The following is a 21861-nucleotide window of genomic DNA, read 5'->3' as shown; positions in this document are numbered from 1 at the left end:
TCTCTGGCTGCAGGCTTCACTCTAGGGCTGTGCCCTTACTCAAGTGGCAGAGGCAGCGGTGGAGGGGGTGACTTGTGGCAGCCCAGCCAGGAGAGCTATCAACATCCAAAACAGGAATGTGTGAAGGGCTGGGGGGACCTGAAGATGGATTAGAAGTGAGAAGGAAGCTGCTCCCGCCCCTGCATGTCATCCCCACACTATTTCTAAAAGCAAACAGGAGCAAGACAGGAAGGCACTTAGCCCCAAAAGATTTTGCCTACAACATTAAAAGCTTCACTTGTTTGTTTTAAATCAAAGTAGGCACTCAAAAGCTTCAGGTTTGTCTATATTTACACCCTAACAAATGCTTTCTCAGGCAGAGTTTGCAGGCAGAAAAGTGGGAAAGTTAAGGAACTCCTATAAAAGTGCAAGCTCTCGCAGAAATTAAAGCATGTTAAACCCCATGGGAGACCTGTATTCAGGTATAAAGTGGCCTCAGCTTGCTGTACACAGTAATCCCTTTGCACACCAGGCTTCACTGACCCTGCAGTGCTGGCTGTAGTGCCCGTGGGTCACCGTCTCAGAATTTAATGCCACTGCAATTGAAGAACATGGTGCTCCACCACAGTGAAATGGCAATGAGGGAAGAGAACTGGGGCAGTGGTTAATAATGCTGCAGTGTTCAGACCTTAAGAGTACATTTTAACAGGTTTTGTATACTACCTTTTACCTACACATCACCTTGATACAAAGATTAATCACATTGCTTTCATTAACTCCAGAGAAGAACAGAAATTTCAAGATTAGCTGCCCCCAGGCTCCTAAGTACTGGCAAAGGAGGTTATCGATAAGGCTAGAAGTTGGGCTTCATTTGGTTGTATTCAAAGTCCAGGCTTTTACCGTATACATCATTTACGTGGAAAAAAAAGCATGAAGGTTTATGCAGCAAAAAGTCCTACTAGAGATGGAAAAGACATTCTCCCCTGCCTTTCTATCACGTCACCCATGAGTCAGAGATTCGGCCAGCTGGCTATGATGATGCTGAAAGCCAAGGAAGAAGCACAGGGAATGGCGAGGAGTTAGAAAGCCAGATTACTCAGACACATTCACAAAACGAAACGGAAGATCCCTGATGACCAAGCCCAGAGCAATGCAGATAATGATTCCCATATGGGTGAAGCGGTTCTCTGAAGAGAGATGGGAGAAGCTGTCCATACAACATGTGATCAGCTTTTCTTTTGCTGCCTTCTGCAAGTCTTTTTGGAAAAGCATAAACAATCCCACTGGCTATTCAACTTCGCTGATGTCCTTACACAGCACCCCTGACCACTGAAAGAGCACGGTCATTTTTTGAGATGTTTTGTAATTACTATAGGATTTCCTCCCCCCGCCCCAAAATCCATCTTCTGTATCAAGACAGAAAGCCTTTTCTCTGGGCAGCTACTGTTCTGAGGACCATGGCTATATGCTCTCCTGCGGGCAGGGGAAGCGGGGGCCGAGGAGGGTGGCAGCAGCAGCAGCAGCTGTGTGCTGGGCACTCGTGGGCGCGTGCTGGGGCACACAGGAGCCAGTGTTAAGACAGAATCCCGTCCTTATGCGGTGAAAGAAGTGGTCCTCGTGCATTTCAATGGTGAATGCTGCCACTTTCTTGCCAAACAGCTTGAAAACAACTCTGTTGGCATCAGTACTTCAGTGGTTACTGTCTGTGATCAAAATAGGGAATCTTGGAGCTCGCAGGGCTTTGACATCTGCACTGACAGACGCCCGTGCCCCCCCTCCTGCCCACTTAATAATGTCTACACACAGAGCCTGGGTATTCTTTACATAAAATGTAACGTGGCCAATGAACCTGAAGTGACACAGAGAAAACCTGTGGAGAAAATAAGCTGAAGGTATGAAACTCAGCCACGTTCAATCTGGTTTTAGTATTTGCATGTGCTTCAGAAGCACCTTACGGGGAATTTCACTGCACAACTACTAGGTTTACTTTGGAGTATTTAAAAAATCCTAGTGAGCTCTTACATCCTTATGAAGTTACAGTAAAACACACAGCTTTCATAAAAAACAGAGCTACTAACCCCAGTTACAACTTGCAAAGGCAATCCTGTACTGTACATGTACACGTTGGCTGTAAATGCTGGCGGGGAGGACTTTGAAACAGCTCTGAGAAGAGTGAATTGAACTCTTGATCTTGGTCAGCCTCTCCAGCTTCCAGGACTCCCAGGCTGTGCAATCTGCTTAAAAAATTGGGATGTCATGGAGTGCAGCATTTTTGCCCAAGTTTGCCATTTGCTGCTGATAACAGCTCAATGTTTTAGTCTTGCTGTCTCATTGCCCAGTTCAGGATCTGTCACTGGTGGCCCTTCTTTCCAGCCTTCTCTGGAAGGCAACCTGACAATATTGCAGCCCCAGCTCCATGTGCTGCTCCTTGCAGACAGGCAGCGTGAGATCAGGCAGTCGGAGGAGTCCTGACAGCAAGTGGGAAAGCAGCAAAGGTGGGAGGCAGGAGTCTGAGCTGGGCTGCCTGGCACCTGACAGGGGAAAGGAGAGCTGCAGCACTGGGTGGATATGCCAGTCTGCCAGTTGCCCTCAGCCATGGGGTCTGCCCCAAACAGATCACTTCCAGAGCAAAGGCTGGGGCAGTAGAGCCACTGACAGCATGAAGGTAAAAAAAAAAAAAAAAAAGGGTTCTTTGGATAGTCATTGCTAAAAATATCTCTTGACAACATTCACCACACTTTTTATTCTTCGAGACATGTCGCATGCTTGGGCAGAGGTGAATTGGGTAGGATTAAAAGCATAATCATTTAATGAGCCCAGTACTTGATTCTATGTTTTGCTGCCACGTGTTCCAGCCCAGTGGCTGTGGAGTCAAGAGTACCTGCAGTGCTGCTCCTCTTTTACTGATGGCAAAGCATCTGGCATCGGGATGGACAGGCAACGGCCCAGCTGATAAAGGAACATCACTGAGGGCCAGGCTGTCCACAGGCAGAGCCTCTCGTATAGTGGTATCATGCTTCTGAGAGTGGACAGAAACAGGAGAGCTTGGTGGCAGTTTCCTCCTGAGCATCCTCTTCCCATGTTGCCAGACAACAGCTAATCCTCCAAAAGCAAGGATAAGTGTGGAGACATGCATTGCCGCCCTGCCAGCAGCCCAACAGAGAAATTGCCATGGAGCAGCAACAGGCAGGACCAACTTTCTACAAAGCTCGCCCTGATACTCTGGAGCCTCCCTGAAAGGAGTTCCTGGGGGAATGGGATCAATCCCTCCTGCTAAGAAGCTGAAAAGCAGGTTGAAAGAATTTCCTTATGGGGCTGTCTCTGTGCAGATAGCCTCTAGGAGCATCTACTGGAAAACAGACATCCCAGCTCCAGAGGAAAAAACATCCATTTGGTCTTAGGACTAACTCCCTTTTTCTTTTTTTTTTTGGGGTGGAGGCACATCATCCCAAACCCTGCATTTTCTTTTCTTACTACCAAATTCTGTTACTTTTTCCTCAAGGCAGGTCTGGTCCAGCACTTTTAAGTCATCACCAAAGAAACAAAGTGAAACAAATCCCATTTTCAGTACCGACAGCAACTGCCTCTCTGGGCTCTTGGTGGCACAAGGGAAGAATGTGGCTGATCAGAGGAGATGGCACAGACTGTTCCACGACCCAGGCTGAACGCCCTGGTGAATGATTCCAGCCAGGGAGGCTGCCCCCCCAGTGCCAGCTTCTCTCCCCAGGGATGAAGCTTTACCAACAGTGGTCTTGCAGAGCAGCACGACATCAATGGGCTGAAGTTGCTGAACAAGCCCGTCTTATACTTTCGGGCAGAGAACATGCTTGGGAAACACTGAAACCAGTAACAGACCTAAGATTAATTGTTTTCTTACTTAAGAATCCATATGGATGTGTCTTTTTTTTTTTTCTTTAAATTAGAAATAATCACATATTTCTTTGATACATTTTTAGCAAAATGACCGCTGCATGGCAGGTTTGCTTTTTTCTTTTTTTTTCTTTTTTTTTTTTTTTTAATTCTTGAAAACAGCATCAGCCTAAACTAGATTTGCTCGTGATAAAAATATTAATTTTGAATAGTGCCATATTACCAAATTTGAGAAATTTCAAAATTCTGCTGGAAAAACATTAAAGTATTTTTATCTGAAAGAGTAATCCAAGACTGAGGGAATGCACAAGTTCAGGGATTCCCTATAATGACAATAAATGTTGAGGTATAATTAGTAATATTTTTGAAAGCCAACAATTGTTTTTTGAAAGAAAGGTACATTTTAGTTTCAAACTGGAACACAAATTACTGTATTTTTCTTACAATAGTGCTGAACTTTTATTTGAGGTTCTGTGTTTCTGAAAGCAGACATGATGGATTGAAATAAAAGATAATTTATTGCAATGCTTACTTTCAAGTGCAGAGAGAAGCAGTGTAATTGTAATTTACAGTAGCTGTCAAGGAAAATCTATCACAGATGACATTAAAATGACTTATTTTGCCTGAGCCACTTATTGTTTAAATGTGCATAATCTGATAGAAACAGATTTTTTTTTAAAATCTGCTTTATATTGTTCTAAATTAATATCAAAACATATACTTAGGAGTTAAACATTTTAAACCATTTATTAATACTTTCATTGGTACTATTTTTTCCTAGGAGTTGGAAATTGGTTTATTTAACAATATCACATTTATGTTTTTTAGCTCTCTACACTCACAACACTTCCATGTACCTCAATTCACTGTCTAAAAAGTAGATTTAAAACTAGATTTGTTTCTATCTGAAGGGGAAATGTCAGAAATGGTAGAAGAAAATGGAACACTGGGCCCAATTCTGTTTCCGCTGGATGTGACCAGCAGTTTTGCCACCACCCTCAGTAAGAACAAGTTAGCAAAGACTCCAATTTTTCTAAGCAAAGTAACTCAAGAATCCAGGCACTCTTTTATTCACAACTTGTAGCTGATGGGAGAAGAACTGCTAGCTGAGAAATACCCAGTGCCAGCTATTGAACTTCCATAACAAAGACTATGTTAGAATACTCAACGCAAACTTACCTCTGCGACATAATTATTCACAAATCTACCGTAGAAAGGAAATATTCTGATTATTTGTGCCTGAGATATGTTCAGATTTTACAGAAAATATTGAGGACAGAACCCTAGACACATTTCCATTCTGATGGGCCTAAATGTTTTCAGTTGTAGGCACTCGTTCCCAGGTATTTATGATATCTAACCTTCCTGAAGCTTAAGATTTTGATGTATGTATTATGTACATACGTCTATCTGCTTGCAAATGTCAAATGACAAATAACCAGAAACACACAGCTTCACCAAACCAAGGCGATCTTTCAGCAGAGGCAGTGTTAAAGTAGTTCTAAACAAATCAGCACGTTTAAATCATCTACATGATAAAATCTAGAGAAATAAAGTTAATGACCTGCTATTTCATATGTAGTTTTGAACAGCTACTAGCTTTGATTAATCTGCTATTCAAAGGGGGCGCTGACTATATATTTACACTTTGCAAGTAAACTGACCTCAGTACTAACACAGCAAAAATCCAATGTCACATTCAATCCTGTTCTTTTTCTTCTTCTTTTTTTTTTTTTTTTTTTTTTTTTTTTTTTTTTTTAATACAGCTAGAATTAATGTAGTGAATCTGTAATGAAATGCATTATCCTGCATGGAGATTTATCAGATTTTCCAATTGAATGCCATGCTTTGCTAGCACTAGCTGGAGTTCACCTGCATGTTGGTGTGGCGTGTGGCTCTTTTTTGTAAAGAGTTAAGTTGAACACAAAAAAAGGGAACAAAGGTCAGCACCCAGCCGCCACTTGAATGTGAGATTTTTCTTTTTATTCCCCTTGATGTATACTAGGCTCTGTGTTATTAGTCTTAATGATGGAAAATTGTAGTGTTGATACAAATCTTTTTTTCAAAGTAGTAGGCGGGAGCTCCATTTGTTAGTAAGTTTTTTTGTGACTAAAAGCCACGGACAGTACATTTATGTAGCAGTAAAAGGCCTAGATGCTCTTTCCATAGCAGAGCTAATTATTCCTACTGTGACCTTACTGATCTACCCTGTTCCTAGTACATCTCATCTGCACGCCTGTTCCTCTGTGTAGATGGTGTCAGAGAATATGAAAAACCCTATAATGAAACCATTTTCATGATGGAGAAAGGCTACTGGAGTTGCACTTGCTACAAAGAGGCTCAATTATATGAGTAATTGTGATAATTTTCTACATTCATAGCCTTCAATGGGGAAAAAAGAATGAGAGCCACAAAGGAAAATTACTTTAACAAGAAAGTACAGAGAGTAAAAATGGAAGAAGAGACAAAAAGGGGGAAAAAAATAACCAGAAAAAAAGTTTAAAAAATAGATCTGGAGGGAGGAATAGCAAGACAGGGAGAACAACAGAAATGCTCAAAAAGCCTATGTGCAGCTGTGTTGCACAATTAAATTGAATTTTTTTTCTGCAGTTGATGAATGTGACTACTGCAAATGTGCCTCTGTAGTTAGCTATCATTTGTTGTTCCGTGACAGGAAAAGGATAATTACCTCTCAGAGAGAATCAAAGGCTGACATGCCCTTTAGACACAGCCATGAATGCAGAGCTCGATAGAATGCTTGAATAAGAATCCAGTGTTCTGTGCCCCCTTCTACTCAAGAATAAATTTTGTTAAAATGCAAGAGCACCACCAGTAAATTTGTTGAACCCTAGGTGTTCAAAAATATGAGGTGCATCTATCGACTCATCCCATTTGCAAAAATAAAACTACATTTTGAATTCACTTCTATTATATTCATGGACAGTAAGATAGTGAGATATGCATTAAATTTCTTTTCCCAGTAGGGGTCTGATTCAACATTTCCTATGAAAGAACAGAAAGACACTATCCTTTTTCTCCAGGCTAGTTAGCCTATAATTTAAAACTGTCAAAAACACAATTTTATACAAAGTCTTCAATAAAAGCTTCTCAGATATAACCCAAAGAGGTTTTACTAAAGTTTGATTCAGACTCTGTTACAATATTTTTAAAGCTATAAATACATCTAACTGATATTTTGCTGTTCTCTTTTTTCCTTAAAGTATTTGAAGATTTACAAAGAAAAAAAAAAGCAGCATCCTTTCAAGGTGACTAAGCCTTGCCGCTTTTAAGTAATCAGAATGTATTCAGTAGCATGTTGGGACCATTAACAGTCCAGTGAAGTATTGCTTAATGAAATGTATATGATATATGTCTATTTTTTTTTGGCAAACATTTTAAAATAATCCATAGGTACCTTCAAAAAACTAAGCTGTATTTTCATTCCAAACTGCTAGCAGAAGAAAAGCCATGACTGCATTTATGTGAAGGCTAGAAGAGATGCAAAATAGGGAAAAATCTCTGAATGTGAGCTCTTCTTTCCCTGTGACGTTAGCGTGCACTGTTCTTTGTAAGATCAGAAGCTCTTGAGTTAAATATTTTTGTACTTTTTAAACAAAGAAACTTATTTATGTTGACTAATTCCTTTGTAACATTCATTATTGCTATACAATGAAAACAATGGTTTCTAACCTTCTTACATGTTAGACAGATGTGGTGTAGTTTCACATGCAAATAAAAAATAAACAAAACCACACTGCAAATTACATCTGTTAATTTAAATCTACCTTATGAATATCTTTGACTCTTTGTACAGCTATCTTTGTTGACCCTAGTGTAATTCACTTAAAAAAAAAAAATTCTCTTACCCAAGGAACAACATTATAGCTTGGCAGTTCACATACTGATATCAGACTGAAATGATGGTTTTGAATCATAAAACATGTCATCAGCTTTATACCAAACCACCAATAACCTTTGTCCCACTTGCCAGCCCTCCCTTTACTTGTCAATATAAGGCTTACCTGATTGTGTTTCCAATTACAGAGAAGGGAGCCCCTGGTCTGCAAGCTGCAATTGCTTCATCTCTACATTTCCTGGCAACCTCCACTAACTTTTGACCAGATTTATCCACATTGCCCACCAAAAAGGTTTCAGAAGTGTCACCATGGTAGCCATTGTAATACACCTAAACATATGCAGAAATGTAAAGACATTTTCTTGTTTTGCATCCAGAAACAGATCGTCTCCTTAATTAAATCCATTCTTTCTAAGATCGAGCTCTACATTGCAACAGATAGACTACGGCTAAGCTGTATTTGTGAGAATGAGATCGGAAAAGCAAAACATTGCAGAGAAAAAAAAGAAAAAAGGCACAAAAGACTGCAAGGTACACAGGAGTTGACAATTAAAAATTCAAGAAATGCACAAAGCTAGCTGTGCGTATCTGCCCAGCAGCGCACCAGACAATGACATTGCTCAACCACAAGACATGAGGCTAACTGGGCTGTATGTGAGAAGACGGATGGGGGCCATGCGTGGGCTGAAGGGGGCCTTGGGGACTTTGGGTGCCCACCTGGGGCTGGGGACCTGCTGGCACCCCACAGGGGTAGGGCATTGATCCCTGGTGCTGGCCATGGGTGCTGGGAGACATGTCCCTCTGCAGCTAGCATCCCCCAGTGGGGTTTGGAGGTGATGCTGTGACAGCTGGGTGAGAGGAGTACCCTGCTACCAATGTTCAGAGTGATCCCACGGAAAGTATGGGCCAAATCCACCACCAGCCCTTGCATGTTTTCTTTAGCCTCATTTTTAAACTACAATGGGGCATTAACACTGGGTTTTACTACTGATTTCCAGAGTTGAATTTTGAAAGACAATAAATGTACTGTTCTAGCGCCGCAAAGTTTCACAGTGAAAATGCAGCATCCTGTTGAATTAATTATGTTTGCGAGTTGGTTTTTTTTTTTTTTTTTTGACATTTCATAGGTTTTAAACCTCAGCTCTCCAGAAATTCTCTGCCGGGCACATGAAAGCGTGGCTGTGCACTATTGAGCTCAGCCACACTGGGGTTTGTAGCTCTGCAGTATGGCAGGCAGGCACATAATTGTAAGACCAAGCCAAATTTCCTTAGAGAAAGACAAATTATAATGGTGCACAGTTTTGATCTTCTAAAACATTTTTTCTCCCCTGAACTGTGGGCGACTATCCTTCTACGACTAATAACTCACAAAGCTCCAAACACTGAACTTTTGCCACTGGCGAGCTATTTGTGAAAGACAGACTCACATTCTTTTTGGTCAATTCCAAACTCAAAAAAAATAATAAATTGGCTACAGAGAGTTTACCCAAGGCCGGGTTCGTGTTCAGGCTGAGATGTAAAGAAAATGCAGGCAGTTAGGAGCGAGGGGGAGTTTAAAGATAGGTGAGTGCCATGCAAGGGCCCAACTGTGTTGTGACTGCTCTGGCAGAGAGCGGCTGCAATCCCCTGCTCTACACCACCTTCTGCCAGCCCAGAGTGCCCCTAAATCTTTTTTTTTTTCTTTTTTTAAATTTAATGCCCGTTGTGCAGGTTTTAATCTAGCTAGTTCATATTTAAGCTGAACCGGTTCATTTTTAGCTCTAGCAAGTACAACACACAAAACCCCAGCGTTAAACATCATCCTCCTGGAAAAACAAATACAGATTTAAAAGACAGGAGAGCTTAAAAATAATAATAATATTTACTGCAGCCCATCAACTGCAATTACATATTTTTGATGTTAATAAGCTACAACCACAGCAACTGTAACACACTAATTCCTTAAAAGTCAATGAAAGAACCAAGTTGTAAGAAACATTAACCTGGTAATGGCTGGCTGAAAATTGCACTATGCTGAGGATTCGGTCTTGGATAATGCTATTTTTCTACACTAATATACATTTTAAAGGCTACATGATTTAAGCCAATAAAATTTGTATTTCATCCATGAAATTCTACCATCTTAATTGTGCAAAAATGGATTTTTTCTTCAAATAATTTGTACAAAGTGTGAAGTGTTTACATTTAATAACCAGAATATTATTTAATCTTTTTATAGAATCTGTACATAATTATAAACAATTTGTTGTGCAGTATTTATTTCGATTTTTATTCTGTCCACCCATGAAACATCCCAGTTTTGCTTATTAAAAATAAGCTAAAAGATCAATTAGCAATGCTAAAAAGTAATATTTCTTTTCTCAGCTATTTTGGAACTGAGCAATTATCAAACACAGCACAGTTCAGTTTTAAATGATAAAAAAAATCTTACAAAGGTAATCAGCAATTCCCATACTTGCAGGAACCTTCACATTCACAGATACATCAAGATTTATTTTCTTTTATGAGGGTACACAGAAAACAAATAAAAATACATCTTCGAAAAGACCAGTAACATTTCATCAGATGTTATTTGTAAAGCAGAGTGGACAAGATATGCACACCACGTTAATATAAAAATGTTTTGTTTAGCTTATCACAGAAAGTATCTGTGATATAAATCTACACTTCTTTTAAAATCTAAGCCGTCATTATTATTCTGACAGACAAAACAAAAAAATAAAGTGAACCTTAAGGAGACACAAAGAAATCAGATGTTAAATCCTCAGCTGTTGCAAACTGATTTAGTCTAATAAAATGAGCAAAGACACACCAGTTCACCAAAATAAAAATGTAGGCCAAAAATATACTTTAAAAATGACAGATCACACTGTGCAAACCTGATAGTCAGAATTCTACAATTAGAAAGTACGGAGATGGGGAAGGATTTAGAAAGATTAAAAAAACAAACCAAGCCTAACCCAGTTCTGGATCACACATGAGTGTACCAGGGGAAAAAGGTCACTGACCCTAATTTTGATAGAAAAAATATTTTAGAAAGCTTGAATCTCATGCTCAGAGGTAGGTCTGCTGGAGATTTCTTTGCTTCTGTCAGTATGAAATTTGGGCCCATAGAAAATAGCATCAAATTACCAAGAGTTTCTTTAATGATTAAAAATGCCTGTTTTTATGAGATGTTACTTCCTTGTATGTGACATATTATTGCAAAATAATGGTGGGATTCAAAAGATGTCTGTGTTCATATTAGAAATAAACTACACTTTGGGAAAATAAAAACATGTACAGTAAAAGGAAAAAAAGCTTCTGCAAGTGACAATTTTTTTTTTTTTTCTTTTTTCATAAATGAAACGAGAATTAGGTTTCCAGTTTCTGTACTTTCTTGCTGCTAAGAAAATCCAGGCAGTGTTTATTTAAATAGCTATAATTGACCATTCTCTGGAAATATTAAGTCACGGTTATATCACACTATTTCTGTTTCTGCGCAAAAGGTTCAGGGCTTTTATAGCAGAAATGGAACACAACACTACCTTCGGGGATTTTAATAAATGTAGGGAACACTGCTAGCAAAAGAGTTGCTGTCCAAATAGACTGACATACACAGGCCAATGTAGCCTCTAATGACAGAGTAAGATAATGACAGGCCCCACTCAAAATCAGCAGGAAGAGGAAGATCAATCTTGGCAGAGTGAAGGAAAAATGCTGGCTTTCTTCATGTTAGCTCATCTCATACATATCTATCTTCAGCTGCTGCCCAGTACTGTGGTGCTCTGCATTAACTACACAGTGGATCAATAACAATTACACCTTCTCAAAAACATGACACATAGCAGGATTGGGTTGACATTTCACTTAGGCCAACATTGATCTCAGTGCATCTGATTCCAGTCCTAAATTCAAGTCAGGCCTGGGTCTAGCTGGAATAAACACACAGTTAAAAACAAAAAAGGAAACCAGCTGCTTGTGCCTTGGCTCAGAAGTAAACAGCACATCCATCTGTGCATCCCCCATCTCCAATCCACTATTCTTCCTGTTGCTACTAGTGATTCTAAAGTTGATCAAAGACTATTTTTTATATGAATTACTCACCGTGACATCAATGTTGATAATATCTCCATCCTGAAGAGGTCGACTGAAACATAAACAGAAAAAAAAAATAATAATGGTGACAGACAGTTCCCAACAAAGGGAATATAAGAATAAACACCTAATGGCACATACATAAAAAATCAGGGGGTAGGTATTTTGTGATGGAGGAAGGCAGAGGCAAACAGAATAACCATTTTTAATGTTCAGCTCTCACTACTTAGAGAACAAGTGTAGCTGAATATAAAATAATGAGAAACAACTACCAGAAAAAACGTATCAACACCTGAAAAATCTACCATTATTTTTATTCTTTTTCTCTCACTAGGGTTCATATTTTACTTTGTGAGTAGCTGAATGTATTGAAAATAAAAAAAAAAAAACCAAACCACATAAATTCAAATATATTTATTCTTTACCCTATGCTTATTTTGCTGGAGGAAAAAAAAATCAAACTGCACTGTTGTTTTTTTCCACACACTAAAGGCACTATACTATTTTTTTTTCAAGTGTTTGGACAAACAGGATAATATTTTTTTTTCTGTTTTACATGCATTTCTATAACATCTATCAGCATCATGTGGTAACATGATATGCATCTGCAATACGTTTACATATGACATTTCGTTAAGTCGAAGTATGTTCAGTATTAAACGCAATTTATTAATTTCAGTTTAACATTTTCATTCCCAGTGGTAAAATGTATATTATTGGGGAAATACCTGTCAGGAATACCATGACATACCACGTTGTTTACAGAAGTACAAACAGATTTTGGAAAACCTCCATAGCCCAGAGGTGACGGATAGGCATTCTGTCTGATTATTTCATGATGAACAATGGAATCTATTTCTTCAGTTGTCATGCCAACCTAAAATATCAAACATAACATCCTGTTAAAAAAGCAAAGATAGTTTCTCATATTTACTGAATGTGATTGCAGCCAAGCGTTTCAATGAAATCTTGGATGTTTCAAATATACTACTTTGATACAAACCACTAAACTGTCTGATATACTTTATTGATATATTGGACCTTTTTTTTAAAAAAAAAAAAGAAAAAAAGGGTTTAAATAAAGCATGCAGTAGAAATGAGCACTCAAAGGCTCCTAGAAAACCTAAAATACTCTCTACTTCTTTTCCATTTTTTTTTCCACATTTACTTTCTCAAAGACACCAATTTTCCATGGCATCTTGTTTCAGTAGCTGCTATAGAAATGTCTGGTTTCTGTGCTTTCGGTCCCTTAAAACACAACATTATTTTCCCCTTTTGTTTTTAAAAGAAAGGATCTTAATTCTTGTAACTGCCCAGCACATTTCTCATAATGTACTTGTGCATTTCATGAAATTGTTTTCCAAATATTTAATTTTATAAAACATGTAAATATTCATATCTTCATATCTTGAGGATATTTTATCTAAAGTTTCCATAGCCTGGATGATCACATGAATGAACAAGCGTTTATCCATCATTTGTGGAAATCTCCATTTTTATGCTTGACGTTTTCTAGATCCATCTTTTCTTCACAATTTTACATATTAAAAAAATCTCTCATAAATCATTCAGCCATTTTCTGAGTATCCCTGGAGTGGAAAACGCACATGCTTAAAATAACATTCTTCTCGCTTTTCTTTTGGATTGACTCTGTGTCTGGAACAGTTAGAGCTGAAATTTGAAATTTGGTAGGGAAACCTCCCTCATTGAGAAGAAGTGCCTTTGAGGGTTCCTCTGAAAATTGATTTTGATTTGAATGAGTTTTGAGCCTTTGAAAATCATACTTCGTACACATACACTGCAGTGGCTGTGATTTTGGAGGACTTTTTAGTAACACATGGAATATAGGCAGGCTGTGGCACAGGAAGCGTACTTATCCATATATTGAAATATTCAGTCATCACGCACAGCAAATACAGCGGAGTGCACTTGTGTCCTGTGCTGAGGATAAAACCAGGTCTATTTGCTCAGCTTGCATCTTATTCAGCAGGAAAATGTGGTTGGGCAGATGAGGAGCAATGAACTCTCTCATGACCGGGATTTGGGGTTACTGTGCAGCCTCTGCACTGGGATGGCAGCCGCAGCCCCGGCGCCGTCCGTGTTGGACACCGCAGCCATTGGTTCTGGATAAATACAGGTTTGCTGCTCCTGCCTTTGCTCTCCCATCTATCATCTTCAGCCCATAGACAAACAACTGCTGGGTGCTGTCTGCTGCTGCTCTGCACAAGGAATTGGACGTGGCTTTTGGACACTCGGCAGACAGATCTGTGCTCTTTGCACAGGCTTACACACTGGGAGAAGTTCTGCTTTTAACAGTATCTGCTTTAATTTTAAAGGAGCTTTTGCTAGCTGGGCAAGGTGGGGGAGGCACCTACTGTTCACCTTATCCCTTACTTGGGACGGGACAATCTGATGGTATCCAACAAAATGCTTCCACGTCATAGAACTTGCTGCTTTGTTCCCAAATCTTTAACTCAAACCCAGGAAATTCTATCATATATAATAACATATTGCATTTTTAAGTCTCACAGGAAGTAAAGGGTAATATTAAAACCACGCTCAGTCCAAACTTTGTCTCTCTGCATCTATGCATTATAATGCACCTTTGTTATACCAGGGGATGCTACTGCCATGAGATGAAGCACAGGCGAGAGCTGGTTTGAAAAGCTGTGTTCAAGGCAGGTTTAGCAAGACAACAGGAACAGGTGGAGAGATGGGGCTCTTCAGATAAAATAGGAATGCAGAGTATACCTTATGAGAACAGCCTAAAAGAGCTGGGTTTGTTTAGTCTGGCGCACTGAAAGCGGTAATAGCTCTATTACTGTGTGAAGGGGACAGACTCAAGGAAAGGCAGGAAGCTGTTTAAATTAAAGAGCGGTGTTGGCATAAGAACAAATGAGTGTAAACTGGCCACGAACAGCATCAGGCTGGAAAGCAGAAGACACTCCCTGTCAATGAGGGAGTGTTTTGGAGCATCCTCCCAGTCAGAGGAGTCTTGGGCAGACACTTACTGGTGTAAAATGGAGCTCACCACCCGCGGGCAGCTGACCTGGGTAGCGGTCTCAGCACTGCAACTCCAAATGCCACCTACTTCACAGTTCACAGCTCCTGGTCACCTTATTGCTCCAAAATGTTCATTACGTGTATGTAGTATTTTGCTATTATGTATGATGTGGCACATACTATGAACTGCACCATAAGCTGGGTGCCGTATACATACGTATTTTACACACGATAACAACCAAAGAGTATCAGTGAAAAATGGTTCTCATTCAAAACCCACATTGCACCCTGATCCTTCAGAAACATGTGTGTACCCTTAACTTTACATGAGTAAGCTTTACTGTACTGGGAAATAATTGCACATAAAGAAGTGAAACATGCACGACCCTACGTAAGATTAAAGTTTCAGGCAGATGTGTTATTGCCTACCCCAGCTCCAGAATTAAACCTCTGGGAAAGTATGATGATAGCTGAAAGAAAAACACACGGTAAACTGATAATTTTTTCCCCTTTTAAGTCAATGGCATTGACCTACAGTCCCCATCTATCTCTGCATCTCATAGCTACTCAACCCATTTTACTCTATCCAGTATGCTATTACACGAAATACCAAGGCAAGGCTAAAAAAGCACTCCTTCATCTGCAAAACCTGGTACCAGGCTCCTCCCAGTACATTTTAACTTGGGAGGTATCCCAAAAAGCATACTGTAGAAACATTACTGGAAACTATGAGGCTTTATTATCAATGCACTCTGGAAAATTGTGTGGAATTTGGCAGCTGTTTTTTCCAATGGCAGCTCTACAAGTCGTGCCCCTGCGGGACAGCAAGGGGCTGAAGGATAGACGTGAATGGAGGAGGCAACCCAGCCCTTTGGACCTGCACACATGCAGAGCCAGAAAGCACAATGTACGAGGAAGATGGGCCATGAAATGAAAGGAAAAAATGTAGCATGGCCCTTATGAGAAACTCACATGATTTGGCACAATCCGAACAGAGCGAGATTATAGACAGAAACATACTACACCTGAGCCAGCAACTCGTAAGTATTACATAGGTGGAAAATACAGAAATAATTAAACAGGCATATAATGGACTGAGTCAAAAGTTAATAAATCCTTCTTTTTTCAGGTTTTAACTTAAAGTTGGATGCACATTAAGGGAAAGTTTAAAAAAAACCAAACCAGTAGTAGAAACAAACTCCAAATAAGTGAAAGCATACAAGATATCCAAGCTGTTATGGGACTTCTGTAATTGTTACCTTTAAGCCCTTTCCAGCCAGAAGCAGGACATGACGGGCCAATTGACAAGCCTGACGAAGCCCTTGAATCTGATCTTCATTCTTAATTTCTATGTCGTCTCCCCAGTCTGGTACAATGCCTGTCGTCACATAGTCTGGCTTCTTTATATGCTTGGAGAAAAAGGATTGAAAATGAAGATCAGAAAACTGAGCATGACAATGGGATCATTTTCTCAGATACTGCCTCCTGCTTCATGGCAGCTTGCCCTTTCTGTCGTAGTATCGACCTTCCTAAGCCATCAGGGCAAACCCTCAAGGCTGCCTCAGTATTTCTTCCACTGCCCTTTTGAACTTAACATTGCCTGTTACTACTGACTTATCCAGTCTGTTAGCCTTCCAGTGCTGAAACCCCACGTACTGCAGCCAACTTCCAGCACAGACAGTCACAAGTTTTGAAACTGTGAGACACAGACTTAAAAACTCTTTTTTTTTCTTTTGCAAAGAGGCACATTTTCTACAAAAGGCATCTAAACACTGCAACTGACAGGACAAATATAGAATTAGGCTCAAAAATAGAGCTGATCAAATCCTTAGTTTCTTATTCAGACAAAACTCTTATTAACTTCCACAAGATTGCTTTTGTCTAATAACTTATTTAATTTTGGCTTTAATTTATTTTAATTTAGAGGGGTTTTCTTATTAATCTAGTTCATATGCTATCCCCAACTTGTTCACCTACAACACTATGCAAGTGTATCCCAATTCGCTGTGTCTAGGCAAGTGTAATAAACTTCATTTTTTCCACACATAAAGTTCTCAGCCCTCGTATAGAGGTGAAATTTCATTTCTGATTTTTTAAGACCCACACCAATTTCGTGACACGTGTATAAACACAACAAACTAATAATAACAGTAACATCTTGCACAGAGGTGGAAATGCACGTTGTCTCAGAGGGTCCTGGGCTGTTTCGCTGGCTGGGCAAAGGTCCCTTTAACCTCCACCGCAGCTGGGCTGATTCTCTGCCCCACCAGCCACAGGGCAAGTTTTGCACTGACTTCATGAAATTCAGAATCAAGTTGGCAGGCAGAAAACAAAGTGGGCATTTGGGCTGTACACAGCAAGACCATACAACAGCAGGGTGCGGCAGTAAAGAAGAGTGGGACAACCAGTTAGCTCCAGAGGGACTTTAAATAGGAAGACTATTGTTACTCCTATGGGTATTTCATTTCTACTCTGATAAAAAGTAAAACTATCTTCAGTGGACTTAGATCAACAGAATTCTACTTTCACATTCCATTCAAATTAATGACGTATCAACCCTAAGAACCCTATTGCAGTATTTTGGGACATAACTTAGAAAAAAACCCCACCATTTGCTGGATTAGCAACTCTGTACACAGCAGCACCGTCACTTTCCCCTTGGAGGGCACTTATCTAGTAATTGCTGAGACCCGACTCTGCTGACCTGTAAGATCTGTTAAGGGAGAAGCCCGAAGCAGCATACATAAAAATGTCTATCTATACAGTTTCACGCCAACAGCTTGAAAAAAACATGTTATTTCAATGTGATTTCTGGCATACTCTGTAAAAAGTAATAACGCAACTTTTCAGAGTTGAAGAATTGGACTCATTTTTAGACAGACTGAGAACTCTGATCTGTGAATACAACTTTTCAGTATGACAGTATATTTCTCCCACTTTATCCTAAAAGAAGCATCTGAAAACAGAAAAAAAAAAGGTTTAAAGTTCTACAATTTTTAAACCTTTGAAGATATATACAGCATGTAATTCTATGTTCTCCTGCACACAGAGCTTCCACAGACTCTTAGGTATAAGAGCCCTACCTCCAACAGCCTTATCTAACAGCTTCTTAGTATTTTTGGCCCATGGAAGCACTCTATATGTTGCTTAAGAAATCTATAATAAAATGATAAGTAAAATCTAAAAAAGTGCTAATACACATCCTGAAAAGCACTGTTTAGTAAGGGTACTTTGGTTTTCTTTTGGCTAAAGGAAAGATACTAAACAGTTAATCTGTATGCTATAACTAAACAGGGAAAAAAAAACCAAAAGAAAAAATATGGAAACCAGAAGTGGAACACATGTTAAATCTGCATGAAAAAGTTCATTTTGGCTCTAAAGTAAATAAAAATAAAGTATATGTTGCAAGAAAAAAAAACACTCAGGCACAGTAAAGATGAGTTCAGAATGAGCAGTGGGGTTGTGTGGCAGCTACCGGCAGGTATTGTATGTTCTCTTCCTAAATCTGACATAACCAATTAACAAAACCTTCAGCAAAATATAAGCATTTTTATAATTAGCTTGCTAGAGATTTACAGAGAAAAGGACTGATGAATGATTCCTACTGACTTTTGGTAGGACTGTCTATAATTGTCCAAAAAGAGAATCTGGACCCCAAGTGTTAAGTGTTGACAGATGATTATAATATTCCACGTTTATACTACCATGACAGAACAAGCCCCACGTTTAAACTCCCTAATAACTAGATACGCCACTGTGTTTAACATGGTAGGCAGCGGAAAACTTCTCTCACCAGCACTTCTATTTCAAATGCCAGACCAAGCAACGGGACAGTGATTCAAACCCCCAGCTTGATCACGCCTGCAGTCAAATCCTATATTGACTGAGGAACAGATTAGATAATAAAAATTGCAGTACCTTAGGAACTGGGTGAGCTGGAGAAACCATGGCTGGACAAACTATACTATAAGCAGTATTTCTTTGTCCCTGAAAAAAGAAGCATCTTCGGTGTTGATTGCTTGACTGCCTGTGCAAGTAGATACGACTGCACAAAGAAAAGCAGCCAGTCACAGAACCTGTTAATAGATAAGTTAAAAATGGTTAACATTTTTTTTTCTACTGCCACATTTACAAAATGGAAAGCATGCAAAAAGAAGGGTATGACGTAAAACAAACCACAGAACTCATGTAGTAGCCAAGGGTAGTTCAAATTGTTCAAGAAAGAGCATTAACACTGAGAAGCAATGAGAGAAAAAAAACCTCCCCAAACAATACTTCAAAGCTTTATAAAATACCAGATCTATTTTGATTTGATACGTTAAAAAGTAGCGCGGGTAAATTCCCCAGAGCTTACAGCCAGGAGCGATGCTCTGACTGGCCCCTGCTTGTAGCAATTTGCACGTCTAGAAGCTGCACTGTTCAAGGTTTGGGGAAACAGTGAGTAAGGGACAACAGCAAGAAAAGAGGAGGAAAAAATAATTTAATGTTGATTTCAAACAATATTTTCACCCATATTTTTGCAGAATTGGTCACAGATTTGAGCACAACCAAGTTAATGTTGCTCTTGTCATTCGTGCCAAGACACAAGGAACAGGGTTCCATTTGTGCTGCCTACCAGGGCAACAGAACAAACTTCAAGCTATATTTTTAATCATGGCCTAAGGTAATTGAAGGGATTAAAATTTGTAATTGACTTGGAATATTTGAATCGGATTTCCTTTTAATTCACATGGGAATTTGGAATGACAGTTTGTTAGAGTATGCATTGCCTAAACTTAGTTGTTGGGAAATGATGCATTTTGCTGCCCTCCAAACAAAAAAAAAAAAAAAAAAAAAAAAAAAAAAAAAAAAAAAAAAAAAAAAAAAAAAAAAAAAAAAAAGAAAAAAAAAAGAAAGAAAAAAAAAAGAAAAAAGGGAGAAAAAAGAGGCGGGGGAAGAGTGCACTGAGGCCCTAGGGTTGTCAGAGACATCAAAACCAAAATAATGCATCACAAAAGACAATGTTAGTATAAAAACCTGGAAATATACTAAATTCAAAAGGATTATTGACACTGCCCAATTAAACCACAATTACACATAGTGCATATTTCCATTACTCAAACATTCTACAGTCTCAACAGAGGGGTTTTTTTGAAACATAAGTTTCGCATAACAGTTAATCTGCTTGTGAAAAATGTCATATGTATACAAACACAAAAGCAATCTTTTGTGGCAAGTAACACATACAGATAATTACTCTTTAGTAAAAAGAAAGTGGTTTTGTTTAAACAGAAGTAACTAAACATTTTTATATGACAGAAACTAAGAAATCAATCTACTGCATATTTTGTAACTATGTAAAGATGATTATTTTTTTTTTTAAGAAGAATTTCTTCCATATCTTGTATGTTTTTATTTTGTTGTACCTTCCTTCCTTTCCTTTGGATGCATTTATCATGTCCAGATGCAGAAATTATCCTTCCACATGCACACTTAGCTTCATACACAGCACTTCTGCAGCACTCCATGGTATACAGGAGATTCAAGTCCCACACCTTTTTTGGAGCCCCAAAACCCAAAATGAATGGAATGGAATAGTTGTAGGGGTTTGCTTCAGAAATGTTCCTGGCTGCCTCTTTGCACACTGATCAGTGCTACATTTAGTTACCAGTATCTGAATTTGTGTAACACCTGAGAGGTTGTAGAGACTTTTACTCAATGCAAGCAAATTGTCACCATTATTTAAAATTGTTTATAAGTAATAAGGCAGAGTTGGAGAGTGAGGCTCAGATTAAGCTCTCAGTATAACCTTGGTACCCCAATGGAAGCTGCCTGCTTCAAGTCTCTCCATGGGAAGTGGAGCTGCCCAGTTAACAGATTGGTGGTGTTTCAATTACCATTTAATCAACAACCTCATCATCTACTGCTTTCTTGGGGCTTCCTTCACAAGAAGAAAATCACTGTCCAATTAAAAGAAAAATAAACCTAGGCCATCTAACCTGCACAACATAGAAGTGCATCCAAAGAGACCAAAGCATCCCACAAACTCCCTGGCCGGTTTGCGCCCACTGCTGGAAACAGAATCTGCTGAGGCAGCAACTTTTGGGCCATCAGGAGTAGCAATCAGTCTGCCAGCATAACTAAGGTAGCTCTTTTATAGAGTGCAGTGGAAGCACCTTGCTCTTACCGCAGCTAGAGAGTATTATAATAAATATATCAAAAACCCACACTCACTGATGTGGTCAGATAAAGTCCACGTGGACATCAACACGTGAATGTGTATTTCAGATGATCTCCTTGACGCACGGCATACTGCCCAGGCACCTAGTCTACTGTGTAAAAGTTTAATTGGGGAAGAAAAGGTGCAAGTGTGCTTGTCAATTATTCGACAATAAAACTCCAAATGTCCCAAATACACACTCTTAAATACATTAAACCAGTTTATATTCATGGGTGCATGCCTACCAACTATCCCACATTCAGAAAGGATACCTTTTCATTTGGAATAAAATTTTTACCTCTGTTCTCCCAAAGATACACTGTAAGTGTTGTCACAAGATAACAGGATAATAAGATACTGTAGTCTGTTGTTATTCTACTAACTACTCATTATAAACCAGACGCATACAAAAATATCTACTACTTGAACAGGTGAAATGCAACAACCAAATAAATATCACCATAGTATAATATGACTCCTAAAATACATCACAAGAATTATAAACACAGGCCAACTAAACCTTTATTTGAAATACAAAAAATTATAGCAGAAAACATTCTCCTACAAAGTAAAAATAAAATGAAATAAAATGGCATTAAAATATAATGAAGTTACTGTTTTATAATGAAAATCTGGACTCCATCCACACACTTCCTTCCTTAAGAAGGCCTTCCTAATGTCTCCGCAGCTCCTTTTATTTTTTAAGCTCCCATATTCACAGCTAATTCGATATAGCAACATCATCAATCACCGGAGACAGGAACAACTGGCTGTATTCTCCAAGTCTGGCTCAGATATTCCCTCCTCCCCATCCCTTACACCTATCAAAGCTTCTCTCACTGCCTTATTTACTTCTGCAACACTGGCGCTCAAGCAC

The 21861-nt window shown here is 39.1% G+C and overlaps 1 protein-coding gene across 4 annotated transcripts in view; it reads right to left on the bottom strand.

Annotated features, from left to right (window-relative positions):
- Positions 1–21861, bottom strand: part of METAP1D (methionyl aminopeptidase type 1D (mitochondrial)) — a 50266-nt gene that overhangs the window by 3462 nt on the left and 24943 nt on the right. For 3 of the 4 annotated variants that reach the window (XM_014954503.1, XM_014954505.1, XM_014954502.1), the window contains 5 exons: positions 18704–18861; positions 16045–16194; positions 12511–12659; positions 11792–11834; positions 7872–8035 (listed from right to left, as the gene is read on the bottom strand). In XM_014954503.1, coding sequence (XP_014809989.1) covers positions 7872–8035; positions 11792–11834; positions 12511–12659; positions 16045–16194; positions 18704–18861 — 664 coding nt within the window. Of the gene's footprint in view, positions 1–7871; positions 8036–11791; positions 11835–12510; positions 12660–16044; positions 16195–18703; positions 18862–20998; positions 21054–21861 lie in introns of those variants that run through there. The other variant, XM_014954504.1, reaches the window with a different exon arrangement.

This window comes from Calidris pugnax, unplaced genomic scaffold, assembly GCF_001431845.1.
Source record: "Calidris pugnax isolate Ruff unplaced genomic scaffold, ASM143184v1 scaffold103, whole genome shotgun sequence".
Lineage (NCBI taxonomy): Eukaryota > Metazoa > Chordata > Aves > Charadriiformes > Scolopacidae > Calidris > Calidris pugnax.
The sequence above is the reverse complement of the archived record's forward strand: the minus strand, read 5'-3'. Positions and strand labels throughout refer to the sequence as shown.